This window comes from Lygodium microphyllum, chromosome 11, assembly GCF_053477565.2.
Source record: "Lygodium microphyllum isolate KBCC chromosome 11, Lygodium_microphyllum_v1.1.10, whole genome shotgun sequence".
Taxonomy (NCBI): domain Eukaryota; kingdom Viridiplantae; phylum Streptophyta; class Polypodiopsida; order Schizaeales; family Lygodiaceae; genus Lygodium; species Lygodium microphyllum.
In genome coordinates this window covers 121,845,243-121,868,252 of record NC_141145.1, presented here as the reverse complement: position 1 = coordinate 121,868,252, position 23,010 = coordinate 121,845,243, and the positions used below count along the sequence as shown (strand labels likewise).

The 23,010-nt window shown below is 37.5% G+C and overlaps 1 protein-coding gene across 1 annotated transcript; it reads left to right on the top strand.

Moving 5' to 3' along the window:
* Window positions 1-20,191: 20,191 nt before the first annotated feature.
* Window positions 20,192-21,497, top strand: LOC148029308 (uncharacterized). Its single transcript, XM_087688548.1, has 2 exons — window positions 20,192-20,664; window positions 20,773-21,497. The coding sequence occupies exons 1-2, from the start codon at window positions 20,232-20,234 to the stop codon at window positions 21,495-21,497; spliced, it is 1,158 nt and encodes a 385-aa protein (XP_087544674.1). The 5' UTR covers window positions 20,192-20,231.
* The last annotated feature ends 1,513 nt before the right edge of the window (window positions 21,498-23,010 follow it).

Sequence of the window (23,010 nt, the reverse complement as noted above, 5' to 3'; positions counted from 1 at the left end):
TGGAGGACGTGGCTGCCGTATGGAATTTCCAGGGGGGTATCTCCGGGCCGCTTGCTTGGTACGTACCATGTCTTCTAGGAGAGAGAACTCAGAACTCAAAAGTGAAATGTGTAAAATGAGGTGAAACTTTAAACTTATAGCCAAACTTTTCAAAAACCCTAAAATTTCAATTAATGAATCCATGCTTAGGAAAAAGATCACCAGTGCTCCGATTCACATGAAATTTTACCTGTAGGCTCCTCAAGGACACATCAACCATCCAAATTTTTTTTGGCCCCAACAGAAGCCTCTGGATCACCTGTCCGGAGGCTCCCGTCTGGGGCCCTGAATCCCCAGACGCGAGCCTCCGGACAGGTGACCCAGAGGCTTCTGATGGGGCCAAATTTTTAATATACATGAGTTTTTCTAATGCCCAGCATAAGGGTGAAGTTTCACCAGATTCCGATTTATAAATTTGACGATTCAATCTTTTTTTGAAAATGCGTTAACTGCATTATACTGCACTGATAATGTATTGTCAACCTCGCAACTGTAGATTAAATGTATTGATAATGAGTGTGTGCAACTGCAGATTAAATGTATTGTCAACCTCGCAATGCGAAACATTGGAAACTTAAAAATTGACAAAAAATAAATCATGGGTAAAATGGAATATCGCATCAGATATACTGTTGCCAAACCACTAAATATAGTAAGGATATAGTGCATCGGCCCATGTACAACTGATCATCGACGTGTACGTGGTTGCACATTGAATTTATCCTCAACAAAACTACTTACAAAATTGGAAACTTGAAAATTCACACAATGCGAAACATGGTCAAAATAGAATATCACATATTGGATTTAGCATTGCGAAACTATGAAATACACGGTAGATAGTGCATCGCACCAAGTACAACTAGAGCTAGGGAAAATTTAGCTCCATTTTGCAGGCCACTACTATCAAATACTTGAAGGTCTATTGGAAAGATAACCCAAAACTAAGATCCTTACAATCTACAACCAAACCTGAGCTAAAAACATAGATCCAATTACAAGGTAGCTTCTCAAAGCATATTGTTGACATTAAGATTAAATGCATCCTTGTTATTGCGGATCCTGCGAACAAGGGCTCTCTGGCATGCAGTTTACATTTTCAAGCTCTGAAAATGATGATATTCAGTCATTAAGCATTTCAAGCAGCAAATCGGCCACTCTACAGAATTTTCAAGCTGTATCTGAAATTGAATCTCCTCAATTGAGAAGGAGAAGGGTCAGATTTGAGCTGCCAAAGAATGCAAATTTGCATTCTGCAGTCAGGGATGAAATGATTGAGCTCATTGAAGCAAAGGGTGCAGGTGTTGCATATATTTTAGGTCATTCCTATGTGAAAGCTAAGAAAACGTCTTCTTTCTTGAAGAAGATGGCCATTGATGTCGGCTACTCCTTTCTCAGAAAAAACTGCAGGGGTCCAGCCGTTGCTCTGCACATCCCGCACATTTGTCTTATAGAAGTTGGAATGATTTATTATGTATGATATGAGCACAGATAACTAGAGTATTGAGGTGTCTGGTCTGTAAGCTGATATTTCTTTGTATACATTTCTTTGTAAGCTGATATGAGCACAGATAACTAGAGTATTGAGGTGTCGGGTCTGTAAGCTGATATTTCTTTGTATACATTTACTTCTTTAACACCCAAGTAATTTTGAAGAGAACTGTGTATGGTGGGGGGCAGGGGGTGGGATGCTATATTCATAGATGGCTGAAGTGCTTACATCTGAGCCACAACTATGAATGAAGACAGACAGAATCAATGCCATAAGGATGTACTGCCTAGATGAATTCTACTCAATTATCTTTCTAGTAAGCAGGAACATTGAACCTTCATGTGTACATAACACAAGTGAGATGATAACATTTGTTTTTGTTCTGGTTGTTTTTTCTTTCTTGGGCGTTTGTGGGGTAGCTTTTAGGCTTTTATAATCTTAATTACATTTTCATTTATTATTGTTCTTTCTAGATAGTTTTACTATCATATCAATTATTGTAACTCATTGTCTCATAGGTCATTTTCGCATTTTGCACACATCAATATATCATTTCAATTCGAAACCTCTTCCCTAACATGCACCTACACGCACTCAATACGACACAAAAAGGTAACACGATATGTGAGAGTAAGGTATACTTTTGTATTATTCAATGAAAGAATCAATACAACATATACACATCCCAAGACTATACCCTCGTGACGTCACATATATGAGGGTTCACCACGGGGTATAGGGAATCACACGTAGAGTGGAAACTAAGCAGAGCTCAGAGTCGCTACTACTCTGTTTTTGGTAGTAATGCCATGGTATAGCTACAAAGCTTTTACACTTATCTTTGCTTATTGGATTGTTGCCTCAACAATCTAAGGGTAGAGGTTGTTTGACTCATTTGGAGTCAACAACTCTTCTTCTAACAAGTTGGCTAGTGTCTGTTGATCTAGGATGTGATACATGAGTGACGTCTTAATGTAGCCTTTACTATTAGATTGCTCAGTGTATGCTACACTAGGACTTGGGAATCTTAACATAGCTTCTCCTATCAAGTTAGTCGATATTTGCCTATTTAGACTGTATTGGGTGCTTTTGATTTATTCTAGCTACTATGTGAATCTACTCTCGACTCAATTCCATTTGACTGGAGACATTTCTAGGTCTATGATAAGTCTCGTTCTGACTCAAGGAGCATTGAAAGAATTGTTAGGATTCTCCTTGAGCTAGGTGACGAAGGTGTCATTACTATGTTCACGAGCCTCCGCTTCGAAAATCCAAGTGGCTTCTTTGAGAGGGAGGTCTTTCCACTTGGTGAGATACTCGGGGTACCCTTTGTGTTCTCAGCATTGAAGGAATGGTTCTACTTCGAAGGGGCTATTGAAGTGAAGTAGTGAAATATGCCGCCCCCATTATTTGTCGGGATAGAACTTATGTAGAAGATGGGCATGAAACGCATTATGGACACAAATGCTTTCTAATAGGTCAAGCTTGTATGTTACTTCGTTTAGCACTTGAGTAATGCGGTAAGACTCATAGTAGGGGTGAATGAATTTAGGGCTCATTCTTTGGGAGAGACATATGCTTGGAGCTAACGGGACCCGTGTCTTTCTTGGTAAAGAGTACTAGTAGCCTTTCGCTTCTTATTTGTTGACTTGTTCTATTATGGTGATTTTGCTCTATTCTAGACTTTGCTTAGCTGTTGCATTGCGGTTTTTCCATTTCTTCAAGAATTCTTTTGTATCTTGATCGTCAACTTTGGTAGGTGTGGAGGCTTAGGCAAGGGATGTGATGACTTCTTTTCTCATTAGCTAACTCAAAGGGTGTATAGCTTGTGATGGACTAGATTGAGTTGTATGAAACTGGAGTACATCAATGTATAAGGCCTAATCGTTTTGGTCCACTCGAGCATAGCTCTTGAGATAGTCTTCAGTGCCTTGGTTGACTCTCTATGTTCGCCCATTTGTCTCACGTGGAAGGAGGATGAGAATCTCAACTATGTTTTCAAGAATCTACCATCTCTATCTGAAATGATGGTTAAAAATAGCCATGTAGCTTGAAAACATGTGTGAAGAGGCAAGCTACCTCCTTGGTATCCAAGGGTGGCTTAGCAGGTATGAAGTAAGCTTGCTTTGAGAAATAGTCCACCACTACAAAGATGATGGTGGAACCATTGGATTTTGGGAGGTGCACAATGAAATTCATGCTAATGACATCCCGTGGCCGGTTGCATTGGTTAAAGTAATCTTACCGTCTTGGAGAGGGGTGCCTTCACAAGTTGGCAAGTAGGACACGTCTTGATGTAATTTGAATTTTTTGTTCATGTTTGTCAAAAGAATTGCTTTTTGAGTGCAAGTATTGCTTTGTTCCTTATGCCCACCTAATTTGTCATCATGCATTTCATGTAAAATGACCTTTAGTTCCACGTTGTTAGGGATGTACAATCTCTTGCCTACAAATAGAATTCCCTCCTCTAGGGTATACATTCCATGTGATGTCTTGTTAGCTTTCACCTCTTCCATAAATTTGTGCATGTCTTGGTCATATTTCAAAGCCTCCTTCACTAACTCAATAAATTTACTATTGACCACATTGATAGGTTTCAAATTGGCTTTGCGACTTAGAGCATCTATTATCTTGTTGGTGTACCTTGGCTTGTGTTTGATTTGCAAGTCAAATTTTGCTAGAAAGTCGAGCTATCAGGTTTGTTTTTGCAAACAACTTTGGTTGGGACTGGAAGTATTTGAGGGATATGTTGTTTGTGAAGGCCACTGTGTTTGTCTTAGACATTATGCTTCTATTTTCTAAGGCAGTGAATCACTGTTAGCATCTCCTTCTCATCCGTGTTCCATTTGGTTTCGGCACCTGTGAACTTCTTGGATTCATAAGTTATGGGGTGGCCATCTTGCACCATCACTCCTCCATTGCCATAATCTAATGCATTTGTGGAGATCTCGAATGACTTTGTGAAGTTGGGTACTTTTAAGACAGGGGTTTGACTTATTTTTTTCATAAGCTCAAAAGTGAATTGCTGCTCGCTTCCCCATGTGAAATTGTTATCTTCTTTAGTGTGGGATAGTGGTGCAGTGACTGAGCTATAATCCTTGATGAATCTTCTACAAAATATCGTGAAACGTAAGAATTCTCAAATTTCTCACGGTCTTTAAAATAGGCCAATTCTTTACTGCTTCTACTTTCTTGGGGTCTACTTTTTGATGTCGGCCTCGCCTACAATGAATCGTAAGAACTATAATTCCTTTACTACAAACTCATATTTTTTAGGCTTCGCGTACAATTTGTGTCTTAAAAAACTAGGCATGTCTTTTGTGTTCCTCTAGAGTTTTACTATACACTAGGAGATCATCTATGTAGATAATGATGAAGTCATCTATTTCGGGCCGGAAGACTCCATCCATTAGGCCACAAAAGGTGCTCGGCCCATTGCTCAATCCAAAGCCTAGGACTAGCCATTCAAAGCTTCCATATCGAGTACGAAAGGTTCTTTTGGAAATATCTTCTTCTGTTATGGGAATTTAATGGCACCCTCACCTAAGATCGATACGGTTGAAGTATTTGGCTCCATGTAACTTGTCCAAGAGGTTGTCAATTTAGCGCATGGGATACTTGTTCATTATAGTGATCTTATTAAGGACCCTATAGTCTACACATAGTTGGAGTTTACCATCCTTCTTGACAAACAACACAGGGGTACCGAACGGGGATTTGCTAGGTCAGATGAAACCTTGCTCTTCCAATTCATGTAATTGTTTCTTCAACTCCATGAGTTCAGTGTGATCCATATGATAAGGGGCTCTAGCTGGTGGAGCTGTCCTTGGGATAAGCTCGATCTTGTGGTCCACGTCTCTTTTGGGTGGTAAGCCCCTTGGTAGTTCTGTTGGCATCACATCCTTAAACTCCTCAATTATTGCTTCTACTTCGGTATTGTCCATGGGAAAAGCTCGATCTTATGGTCCTTGTCTCTTTTAGGTGGTAAGCCCTTTGGTTATCAACTTAGGAGTTTGGGCTTCTTGGTGAGCTCTTGCTCAATGGGTGCAATCATGCATAAATATACCATGTCTCCCTACTTTACTGGTTTCTCCACTTGTTTGGCATTCCAGGTCATGATGCGAGGTCTAATATGGGTAACCTGGCAAGGCAGTGTTTAGATTGGTGCTCTTGGTTGGTTAGTGCTTGGTTTCACTGTATGGCATGAGACTCTCAGCTTATTCTCCTTCATTTGCACTTTGATTGATGTCCTACTTGGCAGTTGCATTCTCTCACAAGGTACTCTAATACCCTTTCCTTATATATTTCTGGCATCATCTTATTAACTCCCTTTTGAAACATTGCAATGGCATACATGTCATAGAATTTCACATGTAAGATGACTTCAAAATTGTCCATGGAAATGACTAAGAAGTTGAGTTTAGCTTTCCAGTTCCTTGCTTGGCCTTAAGACAATTTGAGTCCATGTTTGGCTGCATAGTTTGAGGTGATGAAGTTGTGAGTGGCTAGCACATGAAGATATGCAATACATGGAAACACTTTCAAATGTGACACATTAGATTTCTTGCCTGTAAGACATTCTTTAGGGGTCATTTCATGAACTACATGTGGTGAAATCTAGGAACTTGAAGATAAGAGGATAATGTGCACAATAAGAGATAGAGATAGGGACAATATAGAAAAGGTAGTGAATTGCAGTTAAGAATTTAATTGCTAGTGGTTGCATATATACAAGGTACATTAAATGAGGTAGGGCTTGATCCCCTTCACTCACTCTACCATTGAGGTATAAGTGTTGGATTGCTACTACACGGGCCGCCATGCATTGGGGATGGCCATTAATTGTCCCCACCCTTGGATTACTATGCCACAATGAAGAAAACAAATTTGAGGTTGCTCACATGCATTAGGTGTTATATATACACTTTTTAAAAAATATTCTATTACTGTGCTTTTGACACATCCTTTTCGCTAGGCTAGATATAGATGTTTGTTTAAAGGGTACTACTCTGTCTTTGACTTCCTTTGTAATGGCATTTTGTGGTTGGTTTCACTTTGGAATCACAATTTGTATGTCATCATCACTCGTAGAAATACAATAGCAGCATTGTATCCTTGTGGTGCAATTGGAATCTAGTTGTCGAATGCAATTTTTTAAACGCACACCATGTTGTAATGTAGCTATTACCTTTGGTTTTCTTATATTGCTTGTAGACAGTGTTAACATCATGATACTCGATTGTTCATGCCTTGAGCATGTTGTATAATTCACTTACCAAAAGACTATTTATCACTAGAAACTTTGAATGATATAGTAAATTAGTTAGCTACTTAGTGTGATACCAATTTGTTATCACTGTTATCCAATTGCAAGCTACATTTTTATTCCATCTTTCTATCAATTTAGAGATTGTTGATTCAGAGCTACTAATTGGTATCTATTTCTTTGATACCAGCCGACTTCCAATCTACTTTTAATGTGCTACTCATTCTGCTATTTTACAATTTGGTACTAGTTTGCTACACAATTGGATGCTGTTACTTTGTTTTCATCTTGATACCAGTCCAAAGATAGAAGATTGAGAGCCAGCATGTTTAGATACTATTATCAATTTACCAATGAATAACTTTCATATAGTTTTGAATTTTCTTCAATATAGCTTTCATTTTAGCTTTCAATAAATTTTGAACATGTTGTCTTACTAGAATATTATAGGATGGAAGCTACTAAGTTTGGTACCAGCTTATTAGGAGCTTTCATAGTGGTCCTACTTGTTACAAGTGGTGTAAATTCAACAAAGAATCTTCAAGAAGTTGAGGCTTTAATTTATATGCAAGTTTCAAGACCAATACACTTGTTGCATCATCATATAAGTGTGAATATGATTTTTGAGGGATATTGTGAATCATATAATACGTATTGCATATGATGTATTTGGGCAAGAGTATAATTCTGAAGGTGTTATATTTTATGGGAAATTTAAGAAATGTAACTCTCGTACAAAAACTTTCTTCAGTATTACACAACTTTGAGGATTTGTTTTAGGTCTCCAAGGCTAGTGATTCTAGTTTTTATGCATGGAAGTGTATAATTGGTGAATCCTCTTCATGTGGACTTTCACAAAGGCTACCAGTCTACCCAATTGGGGAATCAAATAGTGCATGCATAATAATAGTGAAGATATTTGAGGATGTTCAAGTTGGTTGTATAGGTATTAGGAAAAAAAGTTTTATTGATAAAGACAAAGTGCAAAGTACTTATGGTATTGCATAGGGATCATTTTCAAATGAACTTCATAAGACATAAATTTATTACAGGTGGCAAAAAGAGTAATCTAATGAGTGTTCATTGTGATTCCTTGAAGATGTGGTTGTGTTTGTTTGCAAATGTGTAATTTTTATTTAAAGAGCACAATGAGGTGCAATTCATGCATTGCTTTTCTAGCCGTCAAGGATTATAGTTAGCTTACAAACACTAGCTTGGCAGAGCTATTAAGTTTTCCAATGGCAAAAAGTAGGATGTGATAGAAATCTTGTGTTATCACTAGAAGTATATGAGACTATTCACATACTATCCCTTTTGATGTGTAGCCTTGCTCCATCTAATCTAAGTTGATTTTTTTTTGTAAGTTTCTATTTTGTCCTCTATGTTAGGGTTGTTTAGAATGCATTTGATTAAGGCATTTATCTATGTTGCTCTTGGATAGAATATGACCTTTGGATTTTCTTTTTATGATGTGATGTTGAAAAATAGGGGTAGGAAAATGTGCACCATTGGAATTCTGGGATATAGTGATGCAATTTTGTATCACATAAAAGACATAAAATGGTGTTGCTACAAGTATCGCTATTGTATGTTGCTTGAGCAACGTCAATAGCAACATGTCACATTTGTGATGGGGAACATCGTATAAGCAATGTCAAGTTTTTTAAAGCTACTTAATTAAAATTTTAAAAAGAAGAAAAAATGATCTCAGATCTCAAAACTCATCTCTCCTCTCATACTCACTTTGTCTCTATCTATTATTCTTGATCCCTTACTCTCTCTCTCTCTCTCTCTCTCTCTCTCTCTCTCTCTCTCTCTCTCTCTCTCTCTCTCTCTCTCTCTCTCTCTCTCAATATCATAATGGTACATGGTAGCATGATAGGTCAATAATACACGAAGGGCCAAAGCGATAAGCTAATAAATCAAATTATGACTCAAGTAATGAATAAGTAATTAGCAAACATATAAAAGGATAACTCAAATTGTGCCATTATCATCATCATTACCATCTAAGTCATCATTGTCAATGTCTATATTAGAGTTAGAAGGCTTAAAAGAATAGCCATGCTCTTTTCTTGCGTATTTGCACCCTCACTTGGGGAGTCTCCACATGCATGTTGGCTCAATGCTTGTTAGCCTCAGTCTTCTTAAGCAACGACCTCCATATCGCATATTAGTAAGTTTGCGCGCATACTAGGATATCTATTAGTAGAATGAATGGTTACTTAGAAATCACATTAGTGGGTCATAAATATACTTAGGTACTTGGGTAAATGTGTTTTTTTGTTAAAAAATTTGAGCAAAAAATATGCAATGATACAGTAAAACAAAAGACCACATTTATCTTTATTCATAGTGTAATTCATCATAATTCATGATCCTATACAATGCAAATAGAGATTCAACATAGCATCAACATACACTTATATAATGGTCCATTATATATGACAATGTTAGCTTTATTATAGAAGCCATCAATATATACATGTTGTCAATATCAATAAAGGGACTCAAGTTGTTGTCAAGATCAACAAAAGAAGGCTAATCCTTCCATCAATAACACTTTTAAAGGAGGAGGATTGGGAAGGGTATTGATAGAAGGTTGCTTGTGTCTATTATCGAAGGCAGGTTTGCCTTGATGAATAGGTTTACCCCTTTTACTTTACTAAACTGTAATTTAAAAACCCCTTTTGTAAATATAATCCTATAAATGTTACTATGTATAATACCCTTTCTATTGAATTCACGTGGTATCTTACATGTTCTATAAGGTGGATCCCCTGAGGCTTCATGTATCATCTAGTTTTGGTGAGTAAGGTGAACTTGGCCTCACAGTTGGGACCAAAGTAGTGCCCATCATAGTTCATATCCTTAATGGATTTACCACCTCAATCATGTCCCGATATGACTTCTTTTAAGGAAATTTTTTCTCTAAAACTAGATGTTGCTTATTTTAGGTTGTTTCATGTGATGCTTGTGTGGACAATCCCCAGAAGAAAATAGATAAGTTTGAGGTGGCTTCCAAAAGATAAGTGTTTGTTGGCCATAATTCTCAGTCACATGGATATAGGCTTTATGATCCCATCTCATGGGGTGTCTATAAAAGATGAGATGTGGAATTTTTCAAGTTTCTATTTTCATTTGTAGAGGGGTTGAGAAGCACCCTATTCTTGGAGATCCATGTTATAGTTGGGCACTATATCTAGTGCCTTTGGAGCCTATGCTTATTGAGGCTCCATCTATAGTTGAGTAGATTACTTTCCCACCGAATTTTATGCCGGTGGATATCCTAGAGACTTCAATTGAGGTAGAGCGGTGAGGGAGTATCAACCTCCTCATTGTCAAGCATGTGAGATACTCCGTGTAGGGGTAGAGAGACTTTCCAAGGAGTAGTATCCACCTAGCATGGCCCGTGGTGATCTTTGAGAAACCATGCACATTGAACCAAGCTTGTTCGTACTAACTATGGTTTGATGGCCCATGGTATGTAGGGTTGGAAGTTGGCATTGGTAATAGAGGCATTATAATCTGATCATTAGTAGAAGGCCATGGAGCAGGAATTGCAGTCCATTGAGTGAATGGCACTTGATAACTTGTGCCACAGCCCTTTCATTGAAACCTTATTAGACTCAAGTAGCTCTTCAAGACCAAGTACCATAGTGATGGGACACTCGATAAGCACAAGTTATGATTGGTTGCTAAAGGCTTTGAACAATGGCCATGCGGTGACTTCCATGATACTTTTATACCTATAGCTTGTACGCCCACTATTTGGATGGCACTTGCTCTAGCCAACCATAGGAGATGGGCCACTTTCTAGGCTGGATGTCAACTTCGCCTTCTTGAATGGTGACTTGAAGGAGGACATCTATATAGAGTAGCCTCCTACCTTTTCTTCCTTAGATGGTAAGGTATATAGGTTAAAGAAGGCCCTTTATGGCCTCAAATAGGATCCCCATGCAAAGAACGAGAAGACATCGGATTGATCCCTCTGAGATATGTTGCAATTTAATGGGCTTAACTTGCCTTCTTTGAGCCAATACATTATATATATGTTTCTTTCAATCATGACAAGTTAGTGGCATCCACCTTCTCAAGATCAAAAAGTGCATTTTTTGAAGTAGATAATAACCACTACAATATGTGCAAATCAACGGGAAATCAAGATAGTATCAATTGCAAAACCAAGAAGACAAGTATAATTGTAACCAAGTGCCACTATAACAACCAAAACAATGGCAAAGCCAATGCCAAAAGAATCCATTATTGATGCCAAAATGGTGTCTAAGATCTCCTTAGTGCATACTAAATTTTTGGTCAAATTTTCAAGTATAAAACAACCCCCAAAGAATTACATAAAAAGATCCCTATATGTCTTCCAAAACAACCATTTTTCTTATATGTTAGTGTCAAAATACAATTGAACCAATTCATTGGAATAACCAATTTAGATTTTTAAGAATGTGAAAACAATTTATCCAAGTGGTTCCAATAGATTGTAGTGTGAGGATAGATTCTTATCTAAGTGATTTAAACTAAGCCAGCTCAAATGCATCCAAGCATGCAACCAACCTCACAACACCTAGTTCCAAGTCTACAAGTGTGAAGAGAGCTCCAAAATACCTAGGTTCAAGAGTACCAATATGAATAATTTTTTTATCAACTAGTTAAATTTTGATGAAATATTATGAAGAGAACTTCAAAATACCTAGCTTTAAGAGTACTAGTATGAGCATAATTTTGATCAAACAAATTAGTTCAAGGTAATAGAATATGAATAGAGATATTTTAGAAGTAAATGTTAGGCACCAAATGAGCTATTCATTAGAAAATCTTTATTTAGAGATGCGGTCTTTTGGATTTACCATGTGTGCATGCTGGTTGTTGATTGTAAATTTTGGATATATAAACCATTCATGCAAGTAGATGTATCAAAACAAATTGTTGAGGTAACATACTATTTCTATTCTTAAGATAGATCATGCATAGTATGTTTATTTATGCCACACTATGTGTCGAGTATAGATGTTAGATTTTATAGTATTTTGGTAAGATAAGCCCAAAAGTGAGTCCAAATCTCCACTAATGGTTTTTTTTGCTATGTTCCCTTTCTATGGGATAGTTAGACAAGATCTAGATACCCTTGTTTGATAGTTCGAGGTAGCCTATGCTTTGACTTGTCTCGAATCTCGTAGTGGGGTCACTAACTCAAGTTGATGAGCCAGATACATACAATACATGCAAGGAGAAGCTCATTCAATAACACACACAATACATGCAAGGAGAAGCTCATTCAATAATACACAAAGCGAGGTAGAGACCAAAATGTTTTCTTTTTGGTTTCTTCTTCTTCTTTCATACAATTTTCAATGTACACAAAGTATAAATAAGATACAACATAAGAAGCATAGTCTACTAAGTCAAACAATGCATAATAGACTACATTAATTGACTAGCATTATAACTATGTCAGCTATAGATAGGTACAACAAACCAAATATAGGAAGTGATAAGTCAGTGGCTATGCAAGAGTCATAATGATTATTTGCGTACTAAGTGTAGACATGCAGACCCATTTAACCAGGTAGTCCATCATCAATGTCCGCACATGTTGAGTTTGTTGTTTCAACAATCCCCTTCAAACTCAACTATATCTCTGCAACTTCAAGTAAGCTTCGAAAATTTCAAAGTTTCTTTCCACCCAATGTCTTTGTGAAGATGACAACTATTTGATCTTGTGTGATGTCATGTACCAAGTCGATCTCACATGCAAGTACATTCTTTGTCACAAAGTGGTAATGTACTTCAATGTGTTTTATCCTAGCATAGAACAAAAGGTCCCAAGCCAATTGTATGCTACTCATAATGTCACGATGAATGGCAATTGGACCATATACCTACACATCCAAATCATCGAATAACTTATGTAGTCGTACCACCTCACATGTTGCCATAGCAACACTTCTATACTTGATAAAGCAATGTAGGTTAATTTTTGCTACTCCATGTAATTGCTATACTACTAATGAAAAACATAAATCTACTAGTAGATCTTGTATCAGACATGCTACTAGCCTAATTCACATATGTGTATCCAAACACCTATATATCCTTATATATCTCATAAAAAAGTTCATAATGCAAAGTGGACTTCATATACATCAATATGCATCTTAATGCATCAAAATGTGGCTTTCTAGGGATCTACATAAACTAATTGACAAGGTCAACAACATAGCTCAAGTGTGGCCAGCTTGTGATAGTCATGTAAATTAGACTCCATACTATCCTCCTAAACATAGTAGGCTCTTTTAATCTCATCCCTAATATTAGTACTCAACTTCACAATTTACTCCAACGGCACTGAAAGAGGCTTATATGCCATCACAACATACTTGGAAAAAATATCTACGAATCCTTAGTGCCTTTATGATAGCTATATACTAGCATCACATCTGATTATCTCAATACCAAGAAAGTACCTTATCTCACCCAAATCCTTCATCTCAAACTTTTTCTCAAAAGAACATTGACTTCAACATCTCACTGTCACTATCATCTGCAATAATCAAGTCATCCACATAGATGACTATGATGACCAAACTTGCATCTCCCTATCTCACATAAAGTGACTTATCATATAAAAAATATGAAATCCAATATTGAAAGGATACTCTCTAATCTTGTCAGAGACCATGCTCTAGGTGCTTGCTTTAGTCTATATAGTGCCTTTTTTAAGCTCTCTTTATGCTGCACACATATATGGAATGCTCTAAATTCTCATAACTTATTGCTCTATATACACCTCTTCTTGCAATTCACCATGTAAGAAGGCATTCTTTACATCCATTTGTTACAAACTCCAATCTCTAGCTGCTACTAAAGTAATCACACATCTAATACTTGCCATCCTAGCAACTAGACTGAATGTCTCTTCATAATCTATACCGTATATTTGAGCATAGCCTTTTGCAACATCACCATGTGTTCTTTGTACACTTGGTGTCTTGATTGAAGGAATACCAAGCTCATCATCCAAAATCTCTAAACTAGTGGAATCTCCATCAAATCCTAAATGACCAGCAGATGCATCATTACCATTTGACACTTTTTCCTTCCCTTTTTCTTTACCTGCAATACTAGTAGATACACCTAAAGATGTGGGACTACTCCTTAGTCTCCCAGAGCAAGGGCTAATTGTATATGTAGTCTTAGATTATGTTTTTGGTTTACTAAGGCTCCGTGATTCTTGCTTTTCTTTTTACACATGAGTATCATGATCATGATCATCATCCAATGTATCACAACTAGATGCTATCAAGTACTTATCTCATAAAAAATAATATCCATGCTTACTATGAGCTCACCTATGACAAGGCTATAATAGTAATACCATTTTTACTCTAAAAATTATTCAATGAAATTATATTTTTTAACCTTTGGATCAAGCTTCTTTTGCAAGTCATCTGATATATAAACATATACAATATAAGTAGGCACTTTCAAGTGTGACACATTGAGCTTCTTGCTATTAAAATATTCTTCAGGGAGCATTCTATGGATTGTAGATATTGCAGTTTTGTTCATAATATAGACAATAGTATGAACAACTTTAGACCAAAAATATTTTGATAAATTCTTTTCAAGCATGAATGCCAGAGCAACTTCTGCAATAGACATATTTTTTCTTTGTGCAATCCCATTTTGTTGTGAGATATACTTGTAAAGTAAATTGTCTCTTTATCCCAGGAGAGCTCAATAAGTTATTGAACTCATTATAGAGGTTCTCTTTCCCTCCTTCTAACTAGTAATAAGCACTTAACTTTCAAGCTTGCTTCTACTTCAATAGTAGCCATAAAAGTTTTGAAGTGCTCAAACATATCACTCTTTTTCTTCATGAAATACACCCATAGTTTTCTTGAACAATCATTAATAAACATGAAAATGTATTTGTTGTCACCAAGAGATATGTTTTTTGTAGGCCCCCAAAAATTTGTATACACAATATCAAGTATATTTGTGATTACATCTCTATCATTTAAAAAAGATTGTCTTGCTTGCTTAACCAAACTGACATGCTTCAAACACCTTATGAAAATTTACAACTCTAAAACCATAAAACCATCTAATCAACCCTTTGGATTGCATTAATTTTAGCCTTTTCACATTTGTATGTCTAAAACATTTGTTCCATATTTCAATGTATGCAACCACTTCTTTGCGTTTAGTATACATAGCAGCATTCATAGTAGGAATTCTAGCATCTAAACTAAACATGTGACCAACTCTACTTCCTTTTGTGACCAACCTACATTTATCATTAAAATCTTCCACAAAACAATCTTTTGCATTACATCAAATATGCAACTCTTGCTCTACTATCTAACTAATAGAAACTAAATTCTTTATGATGGATGGTACATGTAATAGCTTTGAGAGAGTTTTTGTCTAACCATTGTATGAGGAAAATGTAAGTTTTTCAATGTGTAAAGTTGGGTTGCATGGGTTATCACCCATCTACACATAACTTGTATTTTGTAAATCCAACATCTCTCTAAACTATTTAACACAGCTCATTATATGATTAAACACACCTGAATTAATATACCATACATAACCATGTGTTTTCTTTCTTCTAATAGTATTCATCATATGCTACATAACAAATAGATACTCATTTTTTTCTTCATTTGGTCATGAAGATGATGCATAGTTTCCTTGCTGCAATTTATCATTGTGAATATCATCATTCTTAGCATAACACTAGGTTGCAATAAAGCTTGTTTCGCCACAATGATAATAAACAATATCACAATTGTTAAAACCTTTGTTCTACCATCCACCTATTCTCTTAGAGCTCCCTCTACCTCTAAAGTTTCCATGGCCTCTTGAAACCTACATTTTATCAAACTATTGATTTAATCAGTTTTATTGGTTATATCCAGTACATCCCATGCCACGGGCTCTTGAAGAGGATGTGCTAGGCACTCTTTCTCAACTTGAGCGAAATACTTGGACTTGTTCACCACTTCTTTTAGATGATTCATCATGCATGTTGATCTCTTCAGTAATCGTGAGAGAACTCATCAAAATCTAGAAATATTGGCTTTCATACATACATAGAAGTAACAAATGATTTCCAAGCCTTTTGATTATTAAGGCCACCCAAAGTAGATGATACCAAGTTATTATCATTAGGCGTTGCATTAATCACTGCTAAAGCATTTGTAACACTCCTCACCTTCAAAACGTAGTCATTGATGGTGATTTTTCGTTTCTTCAAAGTATTCAACTTTTGGTTAGACTGAATCTTTCATACATTTGTATTCACAGAAAAAATATATTCAAACATGATCCATGTTACATGTGGACTTTTTGCATTTCTGATATGACCCAACATAGTATTATCAATGATTACAGATAGCCAATACATCACTTTTTTTATCTTGTACATTTCATTCTTTCTATGCTTTTAATTCGTCTACAGTTGTAGGGTCACTCAGCTCTAGCTTCTTTTCTTCACTTGAAATAAGTCCAAAGAGGCATTTTTTAATAAGAAAGTTTGTCACATGAAACTTCCATGATGGGTGATTGTTCTTGTCTAGCTTTTCAATAATGAGATTTTTATTGTTCTCTATAGTTATCACAAAATTAATACAAAATAGTAGTAAGTCTTCTGTAACCTTTCACAACAAGTACATAGTAATACACCAAGTAGTGTTTTTCACTATGCTCAATAGTATATCTAATTTGCAATATGTTTGTAGATAAAACTTGTATTTTTCTCCTCTGACAAACACCTTAGAACTTACCGATTGAAAATATATAACTTCTATACCTATTTTCGATCGACATAACTAAAATTGCAGTATATCTTGAATCAACTATCTACAAGCTTGTAGGTCTAAAATGGAGCTTGAAATGGCCTCAAATGGCTAGAAAAGCAATAGGTAGGCCATAAAGGGCTTATCTGCAAAATATACAATACTTTGCTTGCATACCAAATGTCACAATAATTTGAGATTTTTGCTCTGTTATGTTTTCAGTGCCTCCATAGGTACTATCCAACCAAGAGAAAGAGGGGGAGAATGGAAGAGCTTTTTACCCATTGCTTGCTTGCTCGAAGTTAGAAAGAGAGACTCAAGATATGAGAACTCCAAAAGTTACAATGTGTGATCGGTATTCCCTTATTCAAAAATTACTAAAAGAATAAAGAATGAAGCGATAGTGATAGATACCTACGACTTACAGTGTATAGGTGTATAAGTATTGTTAGTGTAGTAATACACATGTGGTATAGGCACAATCACCTTTATTCTCAATAACATCTGACTTGAAAGTGAATATGTCCTTAGTTAGGAGAGAAAAAAAAAATTAAAGTAACAAGGTACAAATGTATATACAATAGGATGAGGAAATACATAATCTCATCCAATGTCCATTAGCATCCTAAGGAAGGCAAAACGCTTAGTTGAGATACTTCTAGTGGGGAGATCTGTTAGATTTTGGTCTATTGAGATCTTAAAAAGCTCAATTGACTTATCCTCGATGACCTCTTTAATAAAGTGGTAACGCATCTCAATGTGCTTTATCTTCATATGGAAGATCGAATTGAATAGCATTCATAAAATTTGAATGCAGTGTAGGGACCACATTAGTAATACTAAGATCTACGACTAGATAGCCTAATCAGAGAGCCTCCTTGTAGGCCTTAGTGGCTAGTAGCAACATACTCTGCCTCTGTAGTAGATAGGGTCGTGCATTTCTATACCATGGATATCTAAGAAACAACATCTCCAGTAAAGGTGAAGACATAGCTAGAGGTGGACTTTCTACTATCTATATGTCTTGCATAATCAAAGTTAGTGTATCCCTATGACTCTTGTATCTTGGCCACCATAATATATGCACATACTTACAGTGTCCTTAAGGTACCAGTAATAAACATATCATTCACATAGAGTACCAAAATCATAAGGCTACCATTACGGGCCTTCTTCGTGTATAAACATGGATCTATATCATTGTGGGTATTCCTTGTGAATGCATGAAAGCATCGAACTTGTGGTACCATATCCTAGGTGCTTGCTTGAGGCCATAAAGGCTCTTTCTCAACTTGCACACTAGGTGTTCCCTGCCTTTGTCCTCAAAGCCCTTAGGCTACCTCATATAAATTTCATGATACAAGTGTAAAAAAGTGATCTTAACATCCATTTGATAGAGGTCTAGATCTAGTTGTGCGACCAAAGTCAATCCCAAGCGTAGGATAGTCATCTTGACTATAGGAGAGAAGACTTCATCGAAGTCATGAACCTCTTCTTCTTCTTCGTTTTGGTTATGATAAACACACTCGATATCTTGTTTTTCTACTTCAAAGATACTTGCATCCCTTCTTTTGAATAGCTTAATCATCTATCCAGCTATAGCTTCGTATCATGAAGCTTACATAGAGAATAGGTAGCATTGTTATGTACATGCTTCACAATGTATGGGCCAAACTATCTCTTGCAAACTTCCTCAGAGTGCTATGCTAATTATTAAGACTACTATCATACACTAGCACCCAAACTCCATCTTCCACTATTCTAGGATGAAGCATAAGAAAGAAAATAAAGATAACTATATAGCTCAATCAATATTGAGTGCTATATAAATGATACGAAAATTTGTTGCAACTACCATTGTGTTAATATTAGCCAATAAGGGCACTCACCAAAATAAAGTTGACCATTTTTATTTTCTCATAGCAATGCATTTTGATAGTGCTAGAAGGGGATGTATTGTTGTGTATTTTGTAACCATATGATATACTTGTGTATTTTAGTTAACTTGACAACAATCTAATAATATAGCATATAACTTATACAACACACAATAATCTAACAATGTATATTTACAACAATCTACACTCATGTTTAGCATAGTATGCACTAATATCTAGCTTTGCCTATAGGGGTGGTTGAGGATAGGCTAGTTGTAGGTGTGGGCTAGGCTAGATGTAGACCTACTCTAGGTTAGCCATAGCTATGTGCTTATGCTAGACTAGGCATAGGCTAGGATTGGTTGGTGTGGCCACATGATAGGTTAGATGTAAAAATAAGCTACATAGTCTCTAGGTGTAGGCATGCAAGTCGACTAGGTTGGCATATGATAGGATAGGCATAGGTGTGTAAGTGTAGGTATACACTTAGGATTATGTAAACATCAACCACTAGGTGACACTCAAAACAATAATTTTGAACAATGCTTATGTGTGTGTTTCTAATTAAGCATCATCGTAGCTCTCTCCATAAGTATTAACATAAATTCTCGTCATTTTATTTAGAGTGCATTTGTATGCATGAAATACTAAAGTATGCTTTCACCTATGAAAAAAGAAAAATGGAGTGCATTCACACACACAAAATGTTGAAGTACATTCAAACATACCAAGATGAACTTCGTTTTAAATTAGATTCATACTATTAAATTGAGAAATCATAGGAAATTTTCTATTTGATGATTTCATTTTACTGGAAATTTTAGTTATATCTTGTCCTAAAAAAACCTATTGTTAGAAAAAATAAAATTTGGTTATGGTTGCTCTGAGTATAAAAAGAATTATGCTAATTACACCCATAGCTCTAGCAACCAGATATGAAATAGGTGTGGATCATCCCTAGGGCCACCTCGATTACTCTTCACCCAAAGTACACATACACTACCTAAGATGACCAACCATGGCTAGGTACATTTGGTCTTTCGTATAAGAAGGTTCACCCTTATGACAAGTGAGAACCAATAAGCCTCTGGTTTTTATTATAATCCCTATTAGGTGAAACCCCCTCCCCACCAAAATGTAGCCACGGGAAAAGCTCTAAGAATTGTTAAAGGGGGACTTATTTTATGAGAGGGAGGAAGAAAGCAGATGGTGATTTCAATTGTCAACCTTCGAGAGAGCTTAACATTCGCTACGAACAGTACCGACGTCGTAGTACGGCGAAGTACATTCGCCTCCCAAGGTCTCGGAACCATTCTAATCTAAGCATACAATGCATGTTGCGCCATGTCTAATTACGGCGACGGGCGTGCTGGCATGCAAGTGCATGTTCCAATGTGTCGAAACTCGAAAGGTGACAGGCGTGCGTAGCGGGACAACCAATATAGCAAGCCGGTCCCATAGCGGATGACAGCAATCCATTTGCGCATTTTGTGATGTATTGCAGAGTTGGTCAACAGTAAATTACTAAAACCGAGTAAAACCTACAAGGTCTACATGTGGGCTAGAGCTATTTAGCTAAGACGTAATAATTGGGACTGGGGAGCCTCGAATATTGTCTGGACAGTTAGCCAATTTGGGAGCATTTGGCCACGGCCTAGAGGCTAACATCTGGTCAGCCTTAGTCTAGCTCAAACACTCGTTATTCCTTGGTCGTTATTCCTTGGACTGTCGTCATGTCCCGTGGTGCAGCACCCCGTCATGATGATAATCAAGCCATCAAGCTGGGCAGCTGCGACGGAGGGGCGCTGGATATTGAGTTTTACAGCAAGGCGCCTTCAGCTCCTGCTGCCAATGCCGGCCCTTATACATATCGTAATTCTTCTGCATCAGATCAGCACAGTTTTTTCAGCAGCTTATCATACAATAACAATGGTTCGTCGGTAACGCAGACGCCTGATGGAGTTCATTCTGAGATTGTACAGGACGGTGAGTTGATTAATTGGTCTGACTATATGAATATTAAGTTGCTGTTTGGCTACAATGAAAGCGGCTCCTCAGCGATGATCAAACCGGCCACGTCCGACGTGGTGCCGCCTGCGATATGTGGGGTGACAGCATTGCACGACGGCTCTAATCAGATCAATCGGAGCTCCACAGAGAAGACAGGTACTATAACTAATTTTTCTAACTATAACTCAGAGGTCTACAATCACCTTAATCAGAGCTCTAGTCATAAAAGAGGTGTCGTGATAAGAGCTACTGGTTACACGTCAGGCGCTGGCCAGCAGATGAAAGACCCAGCAGGCAGTTCTACTGCAGCAGGGCTGGCATTTGATATTAACGGCTACAACAAGGTAACTAATGGTGATAGGTGCAAGGTTATTTACGATTATGACAGCTTAGTAGCAGGCTGCATCTCAAAAGCAGATTATGATGGTATGCACGTGAGCTCAAGGGCAAAGCTGATAAAGGCCGGAAGCTATAATAAGGCGGCCGATTTAGTGCTGAGTCTCGAGAATACTGGTGACCTGAGGTCGGAGCACTCTACGTTTACGGGCAGTGCTTATAGTGTCATGAAGACGGCGCCTGCAGCTATGAATCCTAACATTGGTGATATGAATCGGGAAGGTCGAGGAGCTCCTCCAGCTGGAAGCGCGATGTTCAGCACCAGCAGCAGCATGGCGGCCCGTGAGCGGCAGCGCAGGGTGAGAGAGAAGCTGCGGGTGCTGCGAGGTCTCATCCCGGGCGGCGCCAACATGCACACGGCCTCCATGCTCGACAGCGCCGTCAGCTACGTCAAGCTCCTCAAGCACCTCGTCTTCTCGATGCAGGCAGCTCATCCACATCATCCGGCCCTCGCAATCGACTCCTCTTCTTCTCTAAATCCGTCATTGCCCCTTCTTAATCTCTCCCCTACTGCTCCTGCACCGCTGCCTCATAACTACTGTAGTACTTTTATCTGCTCTCCCTCCTTGCCGCAATTGCATTATCGTCCGTAACTGAAGTGATGAGTACATCTTCGGCGACCGTATTGCTGTGAGGAGACTGAATGTAGATCAATCTCAGTACCACATCAGTCCGCAATAATATGACGATCGTTAATTGTAGACGTGATGATCACAGTCTCAGTACAACTTTTTTGTATTTGGAATTACGATAATACATTAATCTCAGAAACGTCGACGTGCGGTCGATCAAGCTAGACTCTAGAGTCAGTGATTCGAGAGAACCTTCTCAACTGGCCTCGTATAGAGCTATGATCGATCGTCTAGTAGGGGCACATTTCCTTATGGCGATACAGAGAGCACGGGAATATATATATATTTAGAGGAGAGAATTGATGGGAAGCCTCGTCGATAAAAGATATGGAGTGTTCTGGTAGTGAAGACTGCCGTATCTGCGCTGGTATCCGGAACCACGTATGTGGGGTCGAGGGAGCCTGTGATTGCGCCACATCCAGATCAGTGCGAAGGAGCGTTCACGACAAACTTTTTTTCCCATCCAACGGGAAAACAGGCAGTGCTTGAAATATGACAAAATTTTTTGGGGGAAAATTGTTGCTAAAATATTCAAAACAATAATTGGTCTTCATCGGGCAAATTTAAAATTTAACCAAGAAAATTACGTTGAGTTTAGGAGAGCTCTTTGACAACATTGCACGGTCGTGTAAGACACAAGATGGTTGTTTTAGGGCATTTTCACATGGATTTATTGTCCAAAAGATAGTGAAAACATAGTAGGAGATGTGCCATGATAAAATAGAAGGTGATTCTTCAAAGTAGAATGTCGACAATAAAGTTCATCATTAACTCATCACTGAATTAGGAATTATTGTTTGACATGACTACAGTTAATTAATATTTGATGCATTGAAACTTCACCATGAGCTCGTGAGGTCGTTCTTGCTAAGAATAAAAGTTCTTTCTCTAGAAAAATGAGGTTCCAAGCAAACTTGAAGGTGTAGTGATGAGTGGGATTATGAAGATGATAGCTCTTCATCTTGAGTCAAACAAGTATAGCCATAGCAAAGATTCAATGGACATGGAATCCAACTTCATTTGATCTTATGTGAAAACAACTCAAAGCATGGTGAGCCAAAAGTATTTAGAGAGGTATACTTTTAGAAATACATTGTTGGTGGCCATATCACAATATATAGATAGTAGACTACTTTGTAGTTTTTGTCATGAAGTGAACTAGGAAGAGAGAGAAAACTATAGGAAAGAAAGAAGAGTGTAGAGAAGAGAGAAAGTCTAGATGATGATGAGAGAGACTAGAAATGGAGAAAGAAAGATAGGAAAGGAGAGAGATGGCTAGAAGCTATGAAAGGACATGAAGAGCTTGAGAGGTGAAGGACAAAGTTGTACTATTGTCAAAAAATATGATATGATACTGTGCATATGTCCTTTGCCCTTTTAATGTCCCTGACCACTCTCTTACAAAGAGAGCATACTCCAACAGGTTACAAGTGAGGTCAGTTAAGAGGAGAGGAAGAGGGTGGTTGGAAATGTG

Excerpts from the sequence above, each read along its gene's own strand:
- LOC148029308 (XM_087688548.1), top strand. The coding sequence starts at position 20,232 with ATGTCCCGTGGTGCAGCACCCCGTCATGATGATAATCAAGCCATCAAG. Across the intron at positions 20,665-20,772 it reads GAGCTCCACAGAGAAGACAG|GCGCTGGCCAGCAGATGAAA; the intron begins GTACTATAACTA and ends GTTACACGTCAG.